Source organism: Caenorhabditis elegans, chromosome II (genome assembly GCF_000002985.6).
Source record: "Caenorhabditis elegans chromosome II".
NCBI classification, from domain to species: domain Eukaryota; kingdom Metazoa; phylum Nematoda; class Chromadorea; order Rhabditida; family Rhabditidae; genus Caenorhabditis; species Caenorhabditis elegans.
Window position 1 is genome coordinate 9,548,337 of NC_003280.10, and position 13,913 is coordinate 9,562,249.

The 13,913-nt window shown below is 34.3% G+C and overlaps 6 protein-coding genes and 1 non-coding gene across 7 annotated transcripts; 3 read left to right on the forward strand and 4 right to left on the reverse strand.

Annotated features, from left to right (window-relative positions):
* Positions 1–68: 68 nt before the first annotated feature.
* On the reverse strand, positions 69–2,482 carry sra-6 (Serpentine receptor class alpha-6). The gene is made up of 3 exons (NM_063651.2): positions 713–2,482; positions 479–665; positions 69–425 (listed from the first exon to the last, which is right to left on the reverse strand). The coding sequence occupies exons 1-3, from the start codon at positions 1,360–1,362 to the stop codon at positions 273–275; spliced, it is 990 nt and encodes a 329-aa protein (NP_496052.1). The 5' UTR covers positions 1,363–2,482; the 3' UTR covers positions 69–272.
* Positions 2,483–3,499: 1,017 nt separating this feature from the next.
* F35H8.12 (Neuropeptide-Like Protein) lies at positions 3,500–4,040 on the forward strand (the record flags this gene model as incomplete). The annotated part of the gene is made up of 2 exons (NM_001267288.3): positions 3,500–3,888; positions 3,960–4,040. The coding sequence occupies exons 1-2, from the start codon at positions 3,760–3,762 to the stop codon at positions 4,038–4,040; spliced, it is 210 nt and encodes a 69-aa protein (NP_001254217.1). The 5' UTR covers positions 3,500–3,759.
* A 254-nt stretch (positions 4,041–4,294) lies between these two features.
* F35H8.1 (uncharacterized protein) lies at positions 4,295–4,943 on the reverse strand. The gene is made up of 4 exons (NM_063652.3): positions 4,717–4,943; positions 4,600–4,670; positions 4,445–4,552; positions 4,295–4,400 (listed from the first exon to the last, which is right to left on the reverse strand). Exons 1-4 carry the CDS (start codon positions 4,913–4,915, stop codon positions 4,326–4,328), a joined length of 453 nt encoding a protein of 150 aa, NP_496053.2. The 5' UTR covers positions 4,916–4,943; the 3' UTR covers positions 4,295–4,325.
* A 1,112-nt stretch (positions 4,944–6,055) lies between these two features.
* On the reverse strand, positions 6,056–6,076 carry 21ur-14191. The gene has a single exon (NR_051546.1).
* Positions 6,077–7,166: 1,090 nt separating this feature from the next.
* On the forward strand, positions 7,167–9,196 carry F35H8.2 (Glycosyltransferase family 92 protein). Its single transcript, NM_063653.5, has 8 exons — positions 7,167–7,282; positions 7,335–7,466; positions 7,515–7,611; positions 7,658–7,906; positions 7,952–8,031; positions 8,309–8,367; positions 8,416–8,638; positions 8,885–9,196. The coding sequence occupies exons 1-8, from the start codon at positions 7,179–7,181 to the stop codon at positions 9,054–9,056; spliced, it is 1,116 nt and encodes a 371-aa protein (NP_496054.1). The 5' UTR covers positions 7,167–7,178; the 3' UTR covers positions 9,057–9,196.
* A 117-nt stretch (positions 9,197–9,313) lies between these two features.
* On the forward strand, positions 9,314–11,180 carry zfp-2 (Zinc finger protein zfp-2). The gene is made up of 7 exons (NM_063654.6): positions 9,314–9,477; positions 9,536–9,620; positions 9,666–9,802; positions 9,865–10,145; positions 10,189–10,437; positions 10,497–10,777; positions 10,846–11,180. The coding sequence occupies exons 1-7, from the start codon at positions 9,408–9,410 to the stop codon at positions 11,009–11,011; spliced, it is 1,269 nt and encodes a 422-aa protein (NP_496055.1). The 5' UTR covers positions 9,314–9,407; the 3' UTR covers positions 11,012–11,180.
* Positions 11,161–11,693, reverse strand: F35H8.4 (uncharacterized protein). Its single transcript, NM_063655.5, has 3 exons — positions 11,538–11,693; positions 11,382–11,489; positions 11,161–11,328 (listed from the first exon to the last, which is right to left on the reverse strand). Exons 1-3 carry the CDS (start codon positions 11,601–11,603, stop codon positions 11,197–11,199), a joined length of 306 nt encoding a protein of 101 aa, NP_496056.2. The 5' UTR covers positions 11,604–11,693; the 3' UTR covers positions 11,161–11,196.
* Between the last annotated feature and the right edge of the window lie 2,220 nt (positions 11,694–13,913).

The following is a 13,913-nucleotide window of genomic DNA, read 5'->3' on the forward strand; positions in this document are numbered from 1 at the left end:
TTTTCCTCATTTTTTGACAACAAAGCACCTGCTCATGAGTAATAATTATTTAATCTAAACGGTACACATTTTCATTGTAAAATTTTTCATTAAAAACATTGGAGAATAAACTTTTTAGTTTGAAAAAGGTAATTAGAAAATGCTGACAATGTGTTGAAAACATTTGCATTATAATAATATTTTCTCCCAACTGTTCGTAACGAAACACGAATTTTCTCTTGCTGCTTCGTTTTTCCGGTATGTGAGATTAACTACAATAACAGACTCATCAACTATGTCCACATAGCATTTATCTGTTTGATATGGTCATCTTGAGTCTGCTTTTCAGTAGTTATCCCTTTCATTTTCTCTGTCCGCCGAGCGCGGGTTTTGCGAATTCGGTAGATCAAGAGAACGGGGAACATGAGGGCAATAAATGGCATTGTCTGAAATCGATTTATTTTAAACATGCGCGAACTAATAGATCATAAGAACTCACGTAGCACCAGGCAATCCAAAAATAAAATGTACTTGGCAGAATATCTTCCCTGATAATTCGCAGTATCAGAATTCCAAACGAGTACATGAACATCCATAAAAATTGAGAAAGAGCCAGAAAGCAAATTGCTCCGGTTGATTCGATGAGTTCTTGTTTCTGGAATCGAGCTCCAACTTTGAAGCGTGTTCTGTAAAAAGTGGTCACTATTGCTAGTCGGGTTCACTTTAAACTTACTCAAATTCGAATCGCTTGTTATATCTCTGAATAAAAATTGAAACAATTAAATTGAAAAGTGTTAATACAGTGGATAATATGGAAAATAAGTTGAATCGGGGAACAACACTCTTAGAAACTGCAAAACATCCAATAGTCCATCCTTCCAGCGGATCATCCCAAAGAATGATAAATCCAGATGAAGTACTGCATACTAGAACTATTAATGATATACATACCCCTATATAAACACTCTTTTTAGTCTTATAAGTTGTTGCAAATGTTGCAAACGCTCTCTCAATAAGTAAACCAGTTTGTCCAAAAATCATTCCACTTGTTCCAATCATTAGAACTTTGAAATACGGCGCACATGAAGTCTCAGACTGTAATATACTGCATGGCTCACTGAGCATAAAGAATCCTCTGTAGAGCATCCCAATTGCCTCGATTCCATATGAGATTTGATAGAGATTTGTGTAGAATAAATTTTGGAGTAGAAGAATTTTTGTGGATAATTCGAAAAATGATTGATTAATTACTATTTTGATGGCAAAATATGAAGCGAAAAACGCTAGAATTATAGCTAAAAGATCCACAAATTGGGAAAGTTTCATGTTGAAACTATCCAATCGCTCGAGAACATCTGGAGCAGCACAACTTAAATTAGACATGGCAAAATCTGAAATAATAAATATTAAATTCTGCGAGTGCAGTTTATTATGTGTGACAGAAAACATTATCAAAATTGATTTAATCTATAAAAAGTGTTTTGATTTGCAGTATTTCAAACCAACTCTATTAAACCTGCAAATTTTCCAGAAAATACTTTACGGGAGTAACTAGGGAGAAATTATTAGCGAGGTTTTGAAAAACAACAACACGTTTACAAATTCTAAAATGTGTTAAGCTCAACCACGTTTTCTCGGAAATTGAATAAAGACTTGATCAATTGGTTTTCTCTTCGGATAAATTTAGAATCTGAACTGCAGAATCAAAATTACTGAATCTTATGAAACTATAGTTTAAAGAGAAATGATATTTGAGTTCATCAAGAGCATAAAATGTTGGACAAAATAAAACTCATACTTGTGAAAGTCTGACTTGACGTTAGCTAGAACTTCCATGAGAAGAAGATATGGATGATTAAAAACTGCGGTTTGTGTGAATAGTCTGACTAGAAATATATTTGTAATTGATGAGTTCATAGAGACTATAAACACATTAAAGATCTTCTGTGATTTCCAAATTATCATTGAATTTGATGTGACACTTAAGATATTTGAAAATACAGAGAACCAAACTATAAGATAGCTGCACGCGGCTTTAATTTATTATTGCTGTTTTCGAAGGTGTGAAGATAGAAAACACTTTTACATATGCACTTGTAAAAACTTGAAGTATAATTTTGAAAAGTTAAAACCGACTGTTGCATTGGTATTTGAATGAAGAATAAAACACGACCAAACTCGTGAAAGGAACAGTTTCATCCAATTTTCAAAAATTTTCCGCACTTCATGAAATTTCGTGTTATTACAAAACTTTCTCAATTTTTAGATAGCGAGTGAGTTATCCTTTCAAATAAAGCTTCAATCCAAAAAAAAATATTTTTTAAGTTTATTTGTGAGTTTACAACGCAGACGTACTCGCCTTGAAGGCCATGTTTTTTTTTAACGGAAACCTTTATAATTCTCTAAAATATCAAAAAAATTTAAAACCCAATAAATAAGGTGTCAAGGCGTGGGGTAAGGTGTGTGAGAGGAGCATCCATCTCGCATCGGCCGAGTAAAACTTATAATTAAATGGGGACAGAAAACTGGCGTTTGATGCAAAAATGTCCTTACAATTAAATGAAACGATTATAAATGTGATATTTCATAGTGAACTATAGTTATAACTAAGCTGTACTATAAGTTATTGAATCAAAGACTAAACTAGAAATCCTCTTTAAGGAAATCGTCTGATCTTTTCTAAATTCGAAAAAATGTAGAAAAATCACATTTGAGTATAAAATGAAATCGCTGAAATAAAAATTGGGTAAAGACTAAAACAAAACAGTCACCAATTTTTAGTCATGTACTGGTTGATCAATTTGTAGACTAACTTTATTTCATTACTTAACGAGCACTTATTGCATTTATTTTATGCACGTTTACTCGATGTCTGCTTCTATTTTTCACTTATTTGAAAATTCGTCAGGTGTACTTTTATTGAAATTTCAAAGCCAATAAGGAAAACACTTTAAAAAATTATCTTCCAAATCGGAAGATAGTTCCGATGCTGTGAAATTGTCTCTTCCTTTACGCGTGAATCGAAAAATGCAATATTGAAAATAGCAATTAAAATTTTAGATTATTAGGTTCAGGAATCTCTCTGACTTGCGTTTCAGTCATATTCAATTTCGAGAAAAACAAATTATGATATTAATAACTTTGTCACGTCTACTCTAACTATGAAATTATCCTAAACTCTTTGAAGCTTCCGTATGCGTAAGATTCCTTCAAAATTATAACTCTATCTATCTCAATCAACTCTGTGATCATTCAGTTCAAAAACTTTAGTGTTTCATTTTGACTGATTATCATATTGTAGCGGTTTTGGAATACGTAAGAGACCAGCTAACGTATGTCTTACAAACATCACCTGACATCCGAAATACAAACTTTTTGACAAGATTTTCAGAGCACTGGAAATGTGAATTTATCACTTGACTGGAAATTGTTTAGAAAAGGCAAATCAGGAAATAATGGAATACTTTTGTGTTTGGCCTGCCGTTCTAAAAAAAGACAACTACTGTTACATGGAAAAATCATATTTCCTCTTCTGGTTTGGAACTCTTCTGACTTTCATTTGCATGGCAGGCAACAACAATTTTGAATGACAAACTTTAAAAACTACTCATCATATTCTCAATTCCCGTTTCTCATTTATATCATCTTATAAAAATTGGCACAATTTATTTGGATTAATAAAATTGTACTCTACTTGCGTCAGATATTATCAAACTCCTCCTTTTATAGACATGGCGAGGTGCAAAATTCAAAGTTTCAAATCTGAAGTGCCCCTCGCAAATGCACCTCAGATTTGGTTTTTTCGCATGCTTTGTGATACTTTTTTTGATATCTGAAACATTTTCGTTTGACTTTTCTGGTTTATGGGGCACTCATAGAAATATGTTCTACAACACTAACTACATTGAGGTAAGATAACAACTCTAAAGTAAGCTTGAATCAATTAAATGCGTTTCAAAATACCAAAGGCCAAATTTAAGGTCGTCAATGCTCGAATCAGATTGGGATTGCACATGCCTTCTGAACACGATGATTTCAACACTTGGCTGAGAAAAAGATGATCTGCCAAATTATAAAATATACTTGGAAATAAGACCGGAGAGCAAAGCTTCGTGGATTTGAACAGCTTCATGCTTTAAACAACTTCAATTTGCTGAAGTTTGGTCACAGTTCAAACAGTACCACTATTATTGTTCTCAAAAGTCTAAAAATAATGAGTATTTCTTACACTTAGATTCAATCCTTATAGTGCAGCATACTATCTAACATGTTTTAGACTTCATATGATTTCTATTGTACATTGCATAAAAAGATACATTTCAATTTCGATTTATTATATCTAAAAGTTAATATTCTTTTTCCAACGTCCCACATTTGCTAATTTTTCCTCTTGTCAAAATGTAACGTTCGTCTTTACCGATCTGAAAAACCAAGTTTAGAAAACCTCTACCTTCTTCATGCTCACTTTTTTAGCTTCAAATTCCAAATCAGGATAGATTGCTAAGTGTTGATTGTAGTTGTGAATATTGAAATAAAGAGTATTGTCGTTGAAATGTGCATTTGTAACCTTCCACTGAAATTAAAATACAAATGCCAAAGTTTAGAAAGATAGAAAGGTACATCAGTGGACATTGGTTGCATACCACCGTCTGGTCGAGATGAAAAGACTTTCAGATACTCCATATATTTATCTGTAATTGATTTCATTTTGAAAAAATCTAATAATCAGTTGTATACCTCTATTCCAAATTCCCTTGCAAGTATCATATGTGAAATCCCTCGATACAAATCCTGGAAGAGCTTCAGTTTGGTCCATATCAATAGATTGTTTCAGAAGATTCATCAGTACATAAGCTTCTTCATCTGCATCGCGCTCGGCGCCAAAGCAAACGATAAACGTCAGAGTTAGGCACAGCAAATTGGAAAGATAACGCATGACGATTTCTTGAGAGAAAGAAGAATAAATTTATAAATTTTGGTGGAACACTGTATCAATTAATGTGTATTTAGGTTCACGTAAAAATAAAGCAACTTCTTTGACAGAATAATCTGGATGAGAACTGCCAGGTAGGCGAAGAATGTTTGCGTGCTTTTAAGGCAACCTGCACATGCCTCTACGACAAAAAATGCTGGCACGTAGGCACTGAAGGCGTACTCGTTTCCCATACAAAACCGCATGTGATCACCGAAAGTTTAAATTAAATCGCAGGCATTAGTTTTCACTGTGAACGCAATTTTTCAAGCAAATAAACAGAACTTCCTTCCAATATTTTATCAAATCCATAAACTCATATATTTTTTCTGATATACTTTCCCCCTTCTTCACTCTCTAATTTAAAAATTACAATACAACCAAGGTCTCTCCTTCTTCTCAAATACTGACCATGACAGAAAAAGAAAGGATCGATGTTCTGTTCCCGTCTCAACCTTTTGGTGTATACACAGATAGAATCTTTAATTTACGTCACATGTAAATGTTTTTCGTACCTTTTCCTTTTAAGGTATACATAGTAAGGACAAAATACTTGTTGACCAGGGACAATTGGTTATTCAAAGTTAATGATCAGTATGTTCGTACTTATAAGGAAATGACGTTAAAATGTTTTAAATGTAGTGTATCCCGAGTGTGGATGTATTTTATTAATTTTTAAATTCTTTAATTTTGTTGTTTTTTTTTGTTGATGTAGTATATAACTTTTTGACAACAAATATACCTATTATAAAATTTTCAAAATTTGAAGAGCATATGATTTGTTTTGATCTTCGAAATAAACATTGAACTGTTTAATTTTTGTTCACTACCATGTCTTGCAAAAACCGATATGTCTCGGTGGACAACGTCACTTTCCATTAGGTCCACTTTTCTTCAATTGACCAAGGCCATTGTGTTTCCATTTATCATTTTTTCATCGGTTCTCATTTTATTTAAACAATTTTTTGAAACTTCACGGCAACTCGTGGGAACGGGAATCGCCATATTTTGACTTTCCCAAAATTTGGGTAACAGATCAACTTTATATGGACAATATATACAGTCCAAGAAAGAAGTTTTTCCAAGTGTTTGCAATTTAATCGTTGTTCCGTTGAACTATCCCAATTACGTTTTGCCAACAAACTTCTTTTGACTGTCTACTTGAAACATTGATTTTTTTTAATTAAGAAATTAGGTTTCAGATCAAATAAAAATACCGCTCATATGATTTTAATACCTAATTTTTCACATTAAAATTAGTTTGCCAAGACAGAAGAATAACTACCTGGCTGCCTTCCACGAAACATACGCCTACCTCGACTTTTTCAGAAAAATTCTCAGCTAAACTAATTTATTTGAATTGAAAAGTGAGAAATGAAAATTCAACACCGTAAGAGCACCGAGCGCCCAGATTAACGCCAATATAGAATTCAAAAATGGTGGGCAGGTAGGCAGGCGGGCTCGAAGCAGGTACGTCCCCTAAAGACGTACCTATCTGCCTAGCACGAAGGTCCTGAATTTCGAAAAAATTCGAAAAACTGTTTCTCCACTCTTGAAAATGGCGTGCTTCAAAGTTAAAGCACTTCCTTTACAGCTCCTATGTAGAGCTTTTCCTTCGAATTTTCATTAATTCCTTCAACTTCTCATCGGCTATATTCTGTGGAACGTGTTATTACAGTAGATTAAGACAAAATATGATGTATTGGTCGTTCATCTCTCGACCCCTAAACACCCACCACCCGCTCACACACAACCAAATAAACTAGAAGAACCTGTTCTTTTTTCTGTATGTCGCCAATTTTTTGTTGATTATTCTGCGTCTTCATCTTATTCTTACTACCGTCCCACCTGACATGAGTCTGGCTGGTCACAGTCGGTCCGATACGATATATTGTTATCGATTCGACTGAATCCTCCTCCCGACTGATCAATTTGTTCTCGATCAGATTATTTTTCTATCGGCGAGTTTTGTGGCTTGTGATTGGCGAATTGAACTTTTTTTTCCTTTTCACTTTCCCTAAACTTTGCAGAACTTGATCTTTATTCTTTCAAGCTTCAGGGAACTGTCTACAAATATTCAAACTTAGTTGTGAAAGAGTAAATCAAATAGTTAAAATCAAAATTCCCAATTTCTTTCTCCAATTATGAATTTCGAAGAGATTTCTTTGTCAATCCGTCATCATCTTTCCATAATCGTCTTAAATTGTGGAATTTCAGAGCTCATACCATGGCGAACCACGATTTTTGCACAAAAACCATGTGGGCTCTTTCAGTTCCACTTGGTGTTTTACTAATATTGTTTATTGCACTGACCGCTTATGCAACTTACAGGTTTGTCAAATATCAATATGCAATTTTTTTCACAAGACCAAAATTATTTCAGTTTTCACATATTTGTCCCAATTGCACCAAACAATGAAATTGACTGTGCAATTATGTTCAACAAAAGTTCAGAAGATTATTTGACTTATATAGAGAATCGAACATTACTTGAGACTACGCATAATGATAGGAAGTATGTTTCTAAATTTGTTTCCCTTAGCATCTTAGAAATAATTTCCAGCTGCTTCCAAATTCGACGTCGTAGATATCTTCCTGCAGATCTTCCTAAATCAATGTCGGGTTTTCATAATATGTTCTTTATTAGAGTTGTTTCAAAAGTATGTGCATTTGGGTATCCGTTGACATGAAACCTTATGATTTTAGGATTATGATTTTGTGGAAGAAGTTCTGGCAATGATGCATTCTCCAATTCATTTCTTCTGTTTCGTATTGGACATAAATTCAGAGCCGTTATTCAAAGAGAGGATGTTCAGACTCGGTGATTGTATGGTGAATGTTCTTGTTCCACGTGAACTGTTCAACACCTCCACAGCTCACGGAACTCTGAATGCTCATAGAAGGTGTCTACGGGAAATTGATGAATTTGACTGGAAGCATGCAGTTATTACAGCTGTGGGTAACTGAGTGAAGGGAGATAATCTAAATTTTTATTTATAGGAGCATGACATCCCACTTCACAGTACTAAATTCTTATCGAGAAGGTCTAGACGATTAAGAGATATGGTTGAGATGAATGGGTAAGCAATCAGGAGAGGGGACTTGCATCGGAGAATCTCAATCTAGGGGAATGACCACTCCTTCGAAACTGTGCCACTTTGGCTGATGTTGCAAGCGGAAAACGGTTATCAGACTCGAATTAGCAGATTTTTGGATGAGATGATTACCGGGCAATTGAACCGTGCCCTGATAGCAAAATTTGCAATTTGCGCACAGTTTCGTAGGCATGAGCACCCCTTCGCAATCATCCTTGGGTCTCCAATATATACAGCCTCTGGAAATTTCAATTTTTTTCAGAATTCATTTCAAAGAAGAAACGTTAGCAAACGCAAATCCAAACGATACTTCTAGTCAATGTGAGATCTGAATTATGTATTTAAGATTATCAAAATGTCCATTTACAGTATTCCAAGTGTCTCGAAACTGGCTTCAACATCTCTGCTCAGTGGCAACAATTTCCCACTCTCAACACAAAGTTTTATACGATTATCTTCTGAAAACTCCAGATTTCGATTTACCAAATGATCAGCATCGAGAAATTTCGGTTGTTGAACAGAAATGTGATACGATGAAATATGATGTTGATGGATCTTGTCTGTACGCGATGGAGGATTTTTCTGCGATTAGGTTGGTTTACTTTTTTCTCAATAATATTTTTAAATCCAAATTTTCCATATTTCCCTGATTACTTTTATTTTTTATTGTTTACAAACTACACAAAATCTAGAAAAAGTCCATAACAATAAGAAGTTGGGAAGTACAGTACAGTTTAAAGGTGCATACATCTTTACATTAAAAAAAAATCGACGCGTCGAGACCTAATTAAAATTTTTCAATTTATGTTCAACATTTTTAAACCTTTTATCATTTCAGAAACACTACCCGTCTCTTCATTCGCGCCGATCCCCACTACGACTTTGGTTTCGTACAATGTGTTCATGAAGTGGTCTTTGAACGAACCTTCTTCGACCCAATTTCGAATAAAAATGCTAATAATTATTTATATGGATCTAGAGTCAACTTGATTGATGATTACCGTAACTAGACTCGTTTTCACCTGAGAACTTTTTACTTTTACTCATAGAACGTTCGGGTTCTTTTTGTTTTTCTTGTATTTTAATGCGGGTTTCTGATGTTTTTTCGTGTATTTTATGAATATGTTGCAATCAAATAAACATTTTAATGAAAATTCTGATTTAAGTCTCAAGAGCATCGATGCGCCATAATTAACTAGAGTGAGAGACGTAGGAATGGGAACGAAACTCCGATATAACGCACGCGCGCATTGTTTATCGTAAATTTACACCGCGATTTTTTCACATGATTTAATCAATTTTCAGAATTCTCTTTTTAAACCCCTGTTTCATCCCACTTGTAATGATTTTTTGTACAAAAAATGGAAGAAATGATGATGAATGACCCTTCTGCAATGGTTATATACGAAGAAGAAGTCACGACAGCTCCAAGTAGGTTTAAACTAAAATTTTTCCAATAAAAACTTTTGAAAATATTCTTTTCGTACAGATTTGCCATGCAGTTTAATACAACAACGTTCTTGGGACGAGGAAAAACCGATAGGATATGAATTGACCAATACAAAGTGCTACAAGTAAGGGAAAACTGTGTTTCCACTGAAAATTATCTTATTTTCCAGAACACCCAATGGAGTACAGAAAACCGCTACAATCCAAAGGGAACAACTATCCACGAGTAAAGATTTTGGAGAGCAACAAATTGTTGAAATGGATGGAGAATTTAGTATCGAAGGGACTGACATGCATGCTATTCCTTGTATGTTTTAATTTATTAATCAATCTTTATGGGCACTCGCATTAAATTATTTTGTTTATCAGGTACTTCCTCATCTATGCAACCTTCGACGTCATCAAATCCATCTTCTGGAGAACATCAACCAGTGCCTCTTCGTAGAATGGCAATTAAAATCGGACAACGAGTTCTTCGGTTTAAAGTTATCAGTGCAGAAGAAGCTCCAGAAGCTCCACTTGACACACAGGATTCATGGATTAACGATCCGAAGCCCGTTACAACGCCGAAAGCATTAGCTGGATTATATCGGTGTACTAACTGCAAAACGTATTTCGGAAATAAAGAAGTATATCAGAGACATATTCAGGTATGATTTTTCGAGAACCTGAAAAAAAACTGGAATTTTTCAGGAAGTTCACGGAGATGCTCGTCCATTCCGATGTTTCAATTGTGGAATGCGATTTGCAAATAAAACCTCGATGACACATCATTTAAAAGATCATTCGTTATTGAAACCAATGTTTTCGTGTGATTATTGTCCTCGGATCTTTTCGAAATTGGAAAGCAAAACTCGGCATCATAAAATGCATTTCACGCGGAGCACTTGTCAGACTTGTATGCGATTTTTCACTACAGAAGATGCGCTGAGGCATCATCAGGTTAGAATTTAGGATTTTCTTCATTTAAAAAATAAATTTAAGAATATTGAAAATTTCAGTCCACCGCTCATCCAGCAACATTCGATTCTGGCCCACCACCTGAAGATCTTCTTCCAAATGGAAAATCAGCTCGATATAGTTGCAGTTACTGTAATCTTCGATTTCATTTCAAAAAAGACATGCTTGTTCACGAGCGAATTCATACTGGAGAGAAACCATACTCTTGTGGTTACTGTATGAAATCTTTTGCACAAAGCCAGGCGTTGACGGCTCATATTAGAACTCACACGAAAGAATTACCCTATGGATGTGGAAAATGTGATAAACGGTTTAGAGATAAGTAAGTTGATATTTAAATGATTTTTTTTGTTTGAAATCCGATTTCAAATCTATCTTCAAACTTTTCAGTTCCTGCCTCCGGAAGCATGAGCTTGCAGCGCACACAGATGAGCCGATCGTCCGTCCAATATCGGTCGCCTACAGTAATCAAGTACAAAAACAAATGCAACGTCAGCGGGAAAATCGAAGAAAACAAGAGCTTTTAATAGCCGAACGACATCCCTACAGAATATGATTCCTTTCTTAAAAATTAATTTTTCTTGTGTAATCTATGCTCTATCGAAGATGTAGATTTTTTAATGTTCCATCACTTCTACCCACATTTATTCCTCTTTTCTTTTGTCACTTTTTCACCATTTCAACTTTCCAAAACAATCATTCAATACAGGTACTAATTCCGTTTTTTCAAGTTTTTTTTGTTCAGGCCTTTCCTTCATTATTAGCAACTAAGAAATTCTCATTGGATTTCTGCCTGGTGATCAAATCTTCCTGCTGACGTTTCATCATTTCAAAATGGCGACGATGGTGTTTTGTAACTGCGTCATCGTCTGTCTGGAATCATTCGATTTATGCAATAATATATTACAAGAATGCTGAGAAATTACCTTCATAAAGTTGTATTTTCTCATCAAATACGTCACTATTACGAACAAAACGATGTATCCGACTTCGATAAGGATGTAGACATATGGTGGCGTTGGGTTTGGACCATCCTGAAACCCCCAAGGATCAATAATTCGAAAAACTAGAAAATTTTCAACCTCAATATCTGATTCCGTAGTCGTTAAACTTTTCACTGACATCATCGTTACATTGGTTGTTGCCATTTTTCCAGATTTTCAAGATGTTAGTTACGAATTTTTACGAAATCTTCGAGTAGAACGAGTATCCGATAGGAAATAATTTTATTAAAAGAAAATTGAACTATGCAGTTTTCTTTGGAAAAAAAATAAGAACACGCTCTCGGAATAATTTTTTGAATTCTTTTCTACTGAAAAATTAATTAAAAACATGATAAATTAGAAAAAATAATTCGAGAACAACAGAGAGACGATGCACACAAGAAATATCAAATTTCAAACTTGACAAAACTTCTTCGATTTCGTCTTTTCTCCTCTTTCCTCTTGTACTTTTCCACTCATTTTTTCTACTTGAAACTTAATTTTCTATATTTTATAAACGAGATACAATAATTTTTGCGTCAAAACTACGGTACCCGGTCTCGAAACGACAATTTTGTTAAATGCAAAAAGGTGTGCGCCTTTGAAGATTACTGTAACGCTAGAGTTTTTCTACAGAAAGATTTCACCGATTTTTCATAGTGTTTTTCTCTCGATCCGTGAGGAAATCCTTGAAAAATCGATGAAGTTTCCACAGCAACAAAAGTTTGGCACTACAGTACTCTTTAAAGACGCGCACGTTTTTTGTATTCAACAAAATATTTTCGTGTCGAGACCGGGTACCGTATTTTTGGCGCAAAATTTCGTGAAAGATTTAATTTTTTTTATTGAACATTAAGAACAAAGGTTCTGAAAATATATATGCTTTTCTGCTACCGTATACGAAAGTATTTCACAATTTCATCTGATTTTTCTCTGATTATGCTGGAAAATCACGCTTTTCACAAGGTAGACAAAAAAATTTTGAAAAAATTTTCTGATAGTTTTTTTTTCAGTACTGACAAATTTAAAAATATAACCTTTTCCTAAAAAAACCTGCGATTTTCTTTAAAAACATTTTCTAAAAAATGTCGAAATACCTCGAGATGATTGTCCAAAAATAACTCATAAAAATGTGACCAGCATTCTTTTTTTTTGAAGATTTTTCATTGCGGAAACAAGAAAAATAAAATGCGTAAAGAATCAGACTAACCGGTTATTCTGTCTATGTCTCTTAAACATCAACCTATCTTTCTCTCGACATTGTTGAAATTGAGGTTTTGACTATACCTGCCGATCGCTCTTCGTTTTTTTCTATCTAAAACAACATTGAAATTCTCATGTATTTTTTGTTTCCTTTCTATCTCTATTTCTCACTGTCCCATGTGATATTTCTCAAATTTGTGTCTCCAATTAGTAGTGAGAATAACTACTACATTTCGGTCTTCCATTGGGTTTCGACAGTTTTTGGAGGACAAACTGCCCGAAATTAATTGGCATCTACTACTCACTTTTGACACTCAGTTTGCCACGCCGATCAAATCTGATGAAAAGGTTCACACCTAGTTTTTGGATTTGAATTCCAAACGGAGGTTTTGATAGTTTTTTCTTCAATATTTTCTAATGAATCTAGTACTTTTTGTTCAGTGAGAATATTGTATAGAGCCATTCTTAAAGTGCTCAAATAATAAAATATCGTAGAAAATCTTTTCAAAAAGCTTTTGCAATTTTTACTTGCGTTTCGCCACTCTAAAACTTGGAAGTCGACTAAAAAGTTTTATACGAACTTTTTGATCCACAATTTGTATTTTAACAATGTCGATGTTCAGAGTCTGAACTTTAGAACTTCAGACATTACATTTGATATCACTCTAAATAATCAATTTCGTCTTGAATCGTTCCCTAATGACTTTGAATAAGTGAATCTCACGCTACATTGACGTTTGATTCGGTGCTGTAAAATCGATTAAAAAAGTTAATTTAAAGTTAAATAGTTTGAACTTTTTTCCGAACATAGATCCATCTATTTAGATGCCTATCTCTTCTTTTCCTTCTTCTACTTTTCTTCATATTTCAGAGAAACTGAAAGTCGTTTAACTATGTCTACTTCCATTTCATATTCTGGCAGTACTTTCTTCATCGTTTCAATGTTTCATAGCAGTCAATAGACAAATTTTTAATTCAAGTTTTCCAATCTGTTTCTTTGCTTTCCAAAATTATTCTTATGTTGCTCCCGACTGGAAGGACAGACCACTTTCACCACGAATCTCATTTTTTATCTGAAGATATCAATGTCCCTGATAACAGCTAGGATAATAGATAGGTGTCAAGAACCATCAATCTTCTCAAGCTTGGCTCAACAGAGCCAGTCGAAAAATGAAAAAGTGATATGGATGGGGGACAAAGTGACCGGAGGCGGGGAGGGGGGTTAAACAAGAAAAAAGAGTTCGGCAATGGCCAGCTGCTTGTGGTTCTGAT

Coding starts and splice junctions, on each gene's coding strand:
- sra-6 (NM_063651.2), bottom strand. CDS start 1,362: ATGTCTAATTTAAGTTGTGCTGCTCCAGATGTTCTCGAGCGATTGGAT. Junction 666..712: donor AACAAGCGATTCGAATTTGA/GTAAGTTTAAAG, acceptor CACTTTTTACAG/AACACGCTTCAAAGTTGGAG. Junction 426..478: donor TTTGGATTGCCTGGTGCTAC/GTGAGTTCTTAT, acceptor AATCGATTTCAG/ACAATGCCATTTATTGCCCT.
- F35H8.1 (NM_063652.3), bottom strand. CDS start 4,915: ATGCGTTATCTTTCCAATTTGCTGTGCCTAACTCTGACGTTTATCGTT. Junction 4,671..4,716: donor CAAGGGAATTTGGAATAGAG/GTATACAACTGA, acceptor AATCAATTACAG/ATAAATATATGGAGTATCTG. Junction 4,553..4,599: donor TGCAACCAATGTCCACTGAT/GTACCTTTCTAT, acceptor TTTTAATTTCAG/TGGAAGGTTACAAATGCACA.
- F35H8.2 (NM_063653.5), top strand. CDS start 7,179: ATGGCGAACCACGATTTTTGCACAAAAACCATGTGGGCTCTTTCAGTT. Junction 7,283..7,334: donor ACCGCTTATGCAACTTACAG/GTTTGTCAAATA, acceptor AAATTATTTCAG/TTTTCACATATTTGTCCCAA. Junction 7,467..7,514: donor ACTACGCATAATGATAGGAA/GTATGTTTCTAA, acceptor AATAATTTCCAG/CTGCTTCCAAATTCGACGTC.
- zfp-2 (NM_063654.6), top strand. CDS start 9,408: ATGGAAGAAATGATGATGAATGACCCTTCTGCAATGGTTATATACGAA. Junction 10,146..10,188: donor TATATCAGAGACATATTCAG/GTATGATTTTTC, acceptor GGAATTTTTCAG/GAAGTTCACGGAGATGCTCG. Junction 10,778..10,845: donor GATAAACGGTTTAGAGATAA/GTAAGTTGATAT, acceptor CAAACTTTTCAG/TTCCTGCCTCCGGAAGCATG.
- F35H8.4 (NM_063655.5), bottom strand. CDS start 11,603: ATGGCAACAACCAATGTAACGATGATGTCAGTGAAAAGTTTAACGACT. Junction 11,490..11,537: donor CTACGGAATCAGATATTGAG/GTTGAAAATTTT, acceptor TGGGGGTTTCAG/GATGGTCCAAACCCAACGCC. Junction 11,329..11,381: donor GAAAATACAACTTTATGAAG/GTAATTTCTCAG, acceptor GAATGATTCCAG/ACAGACGATGACGCAGTTAC.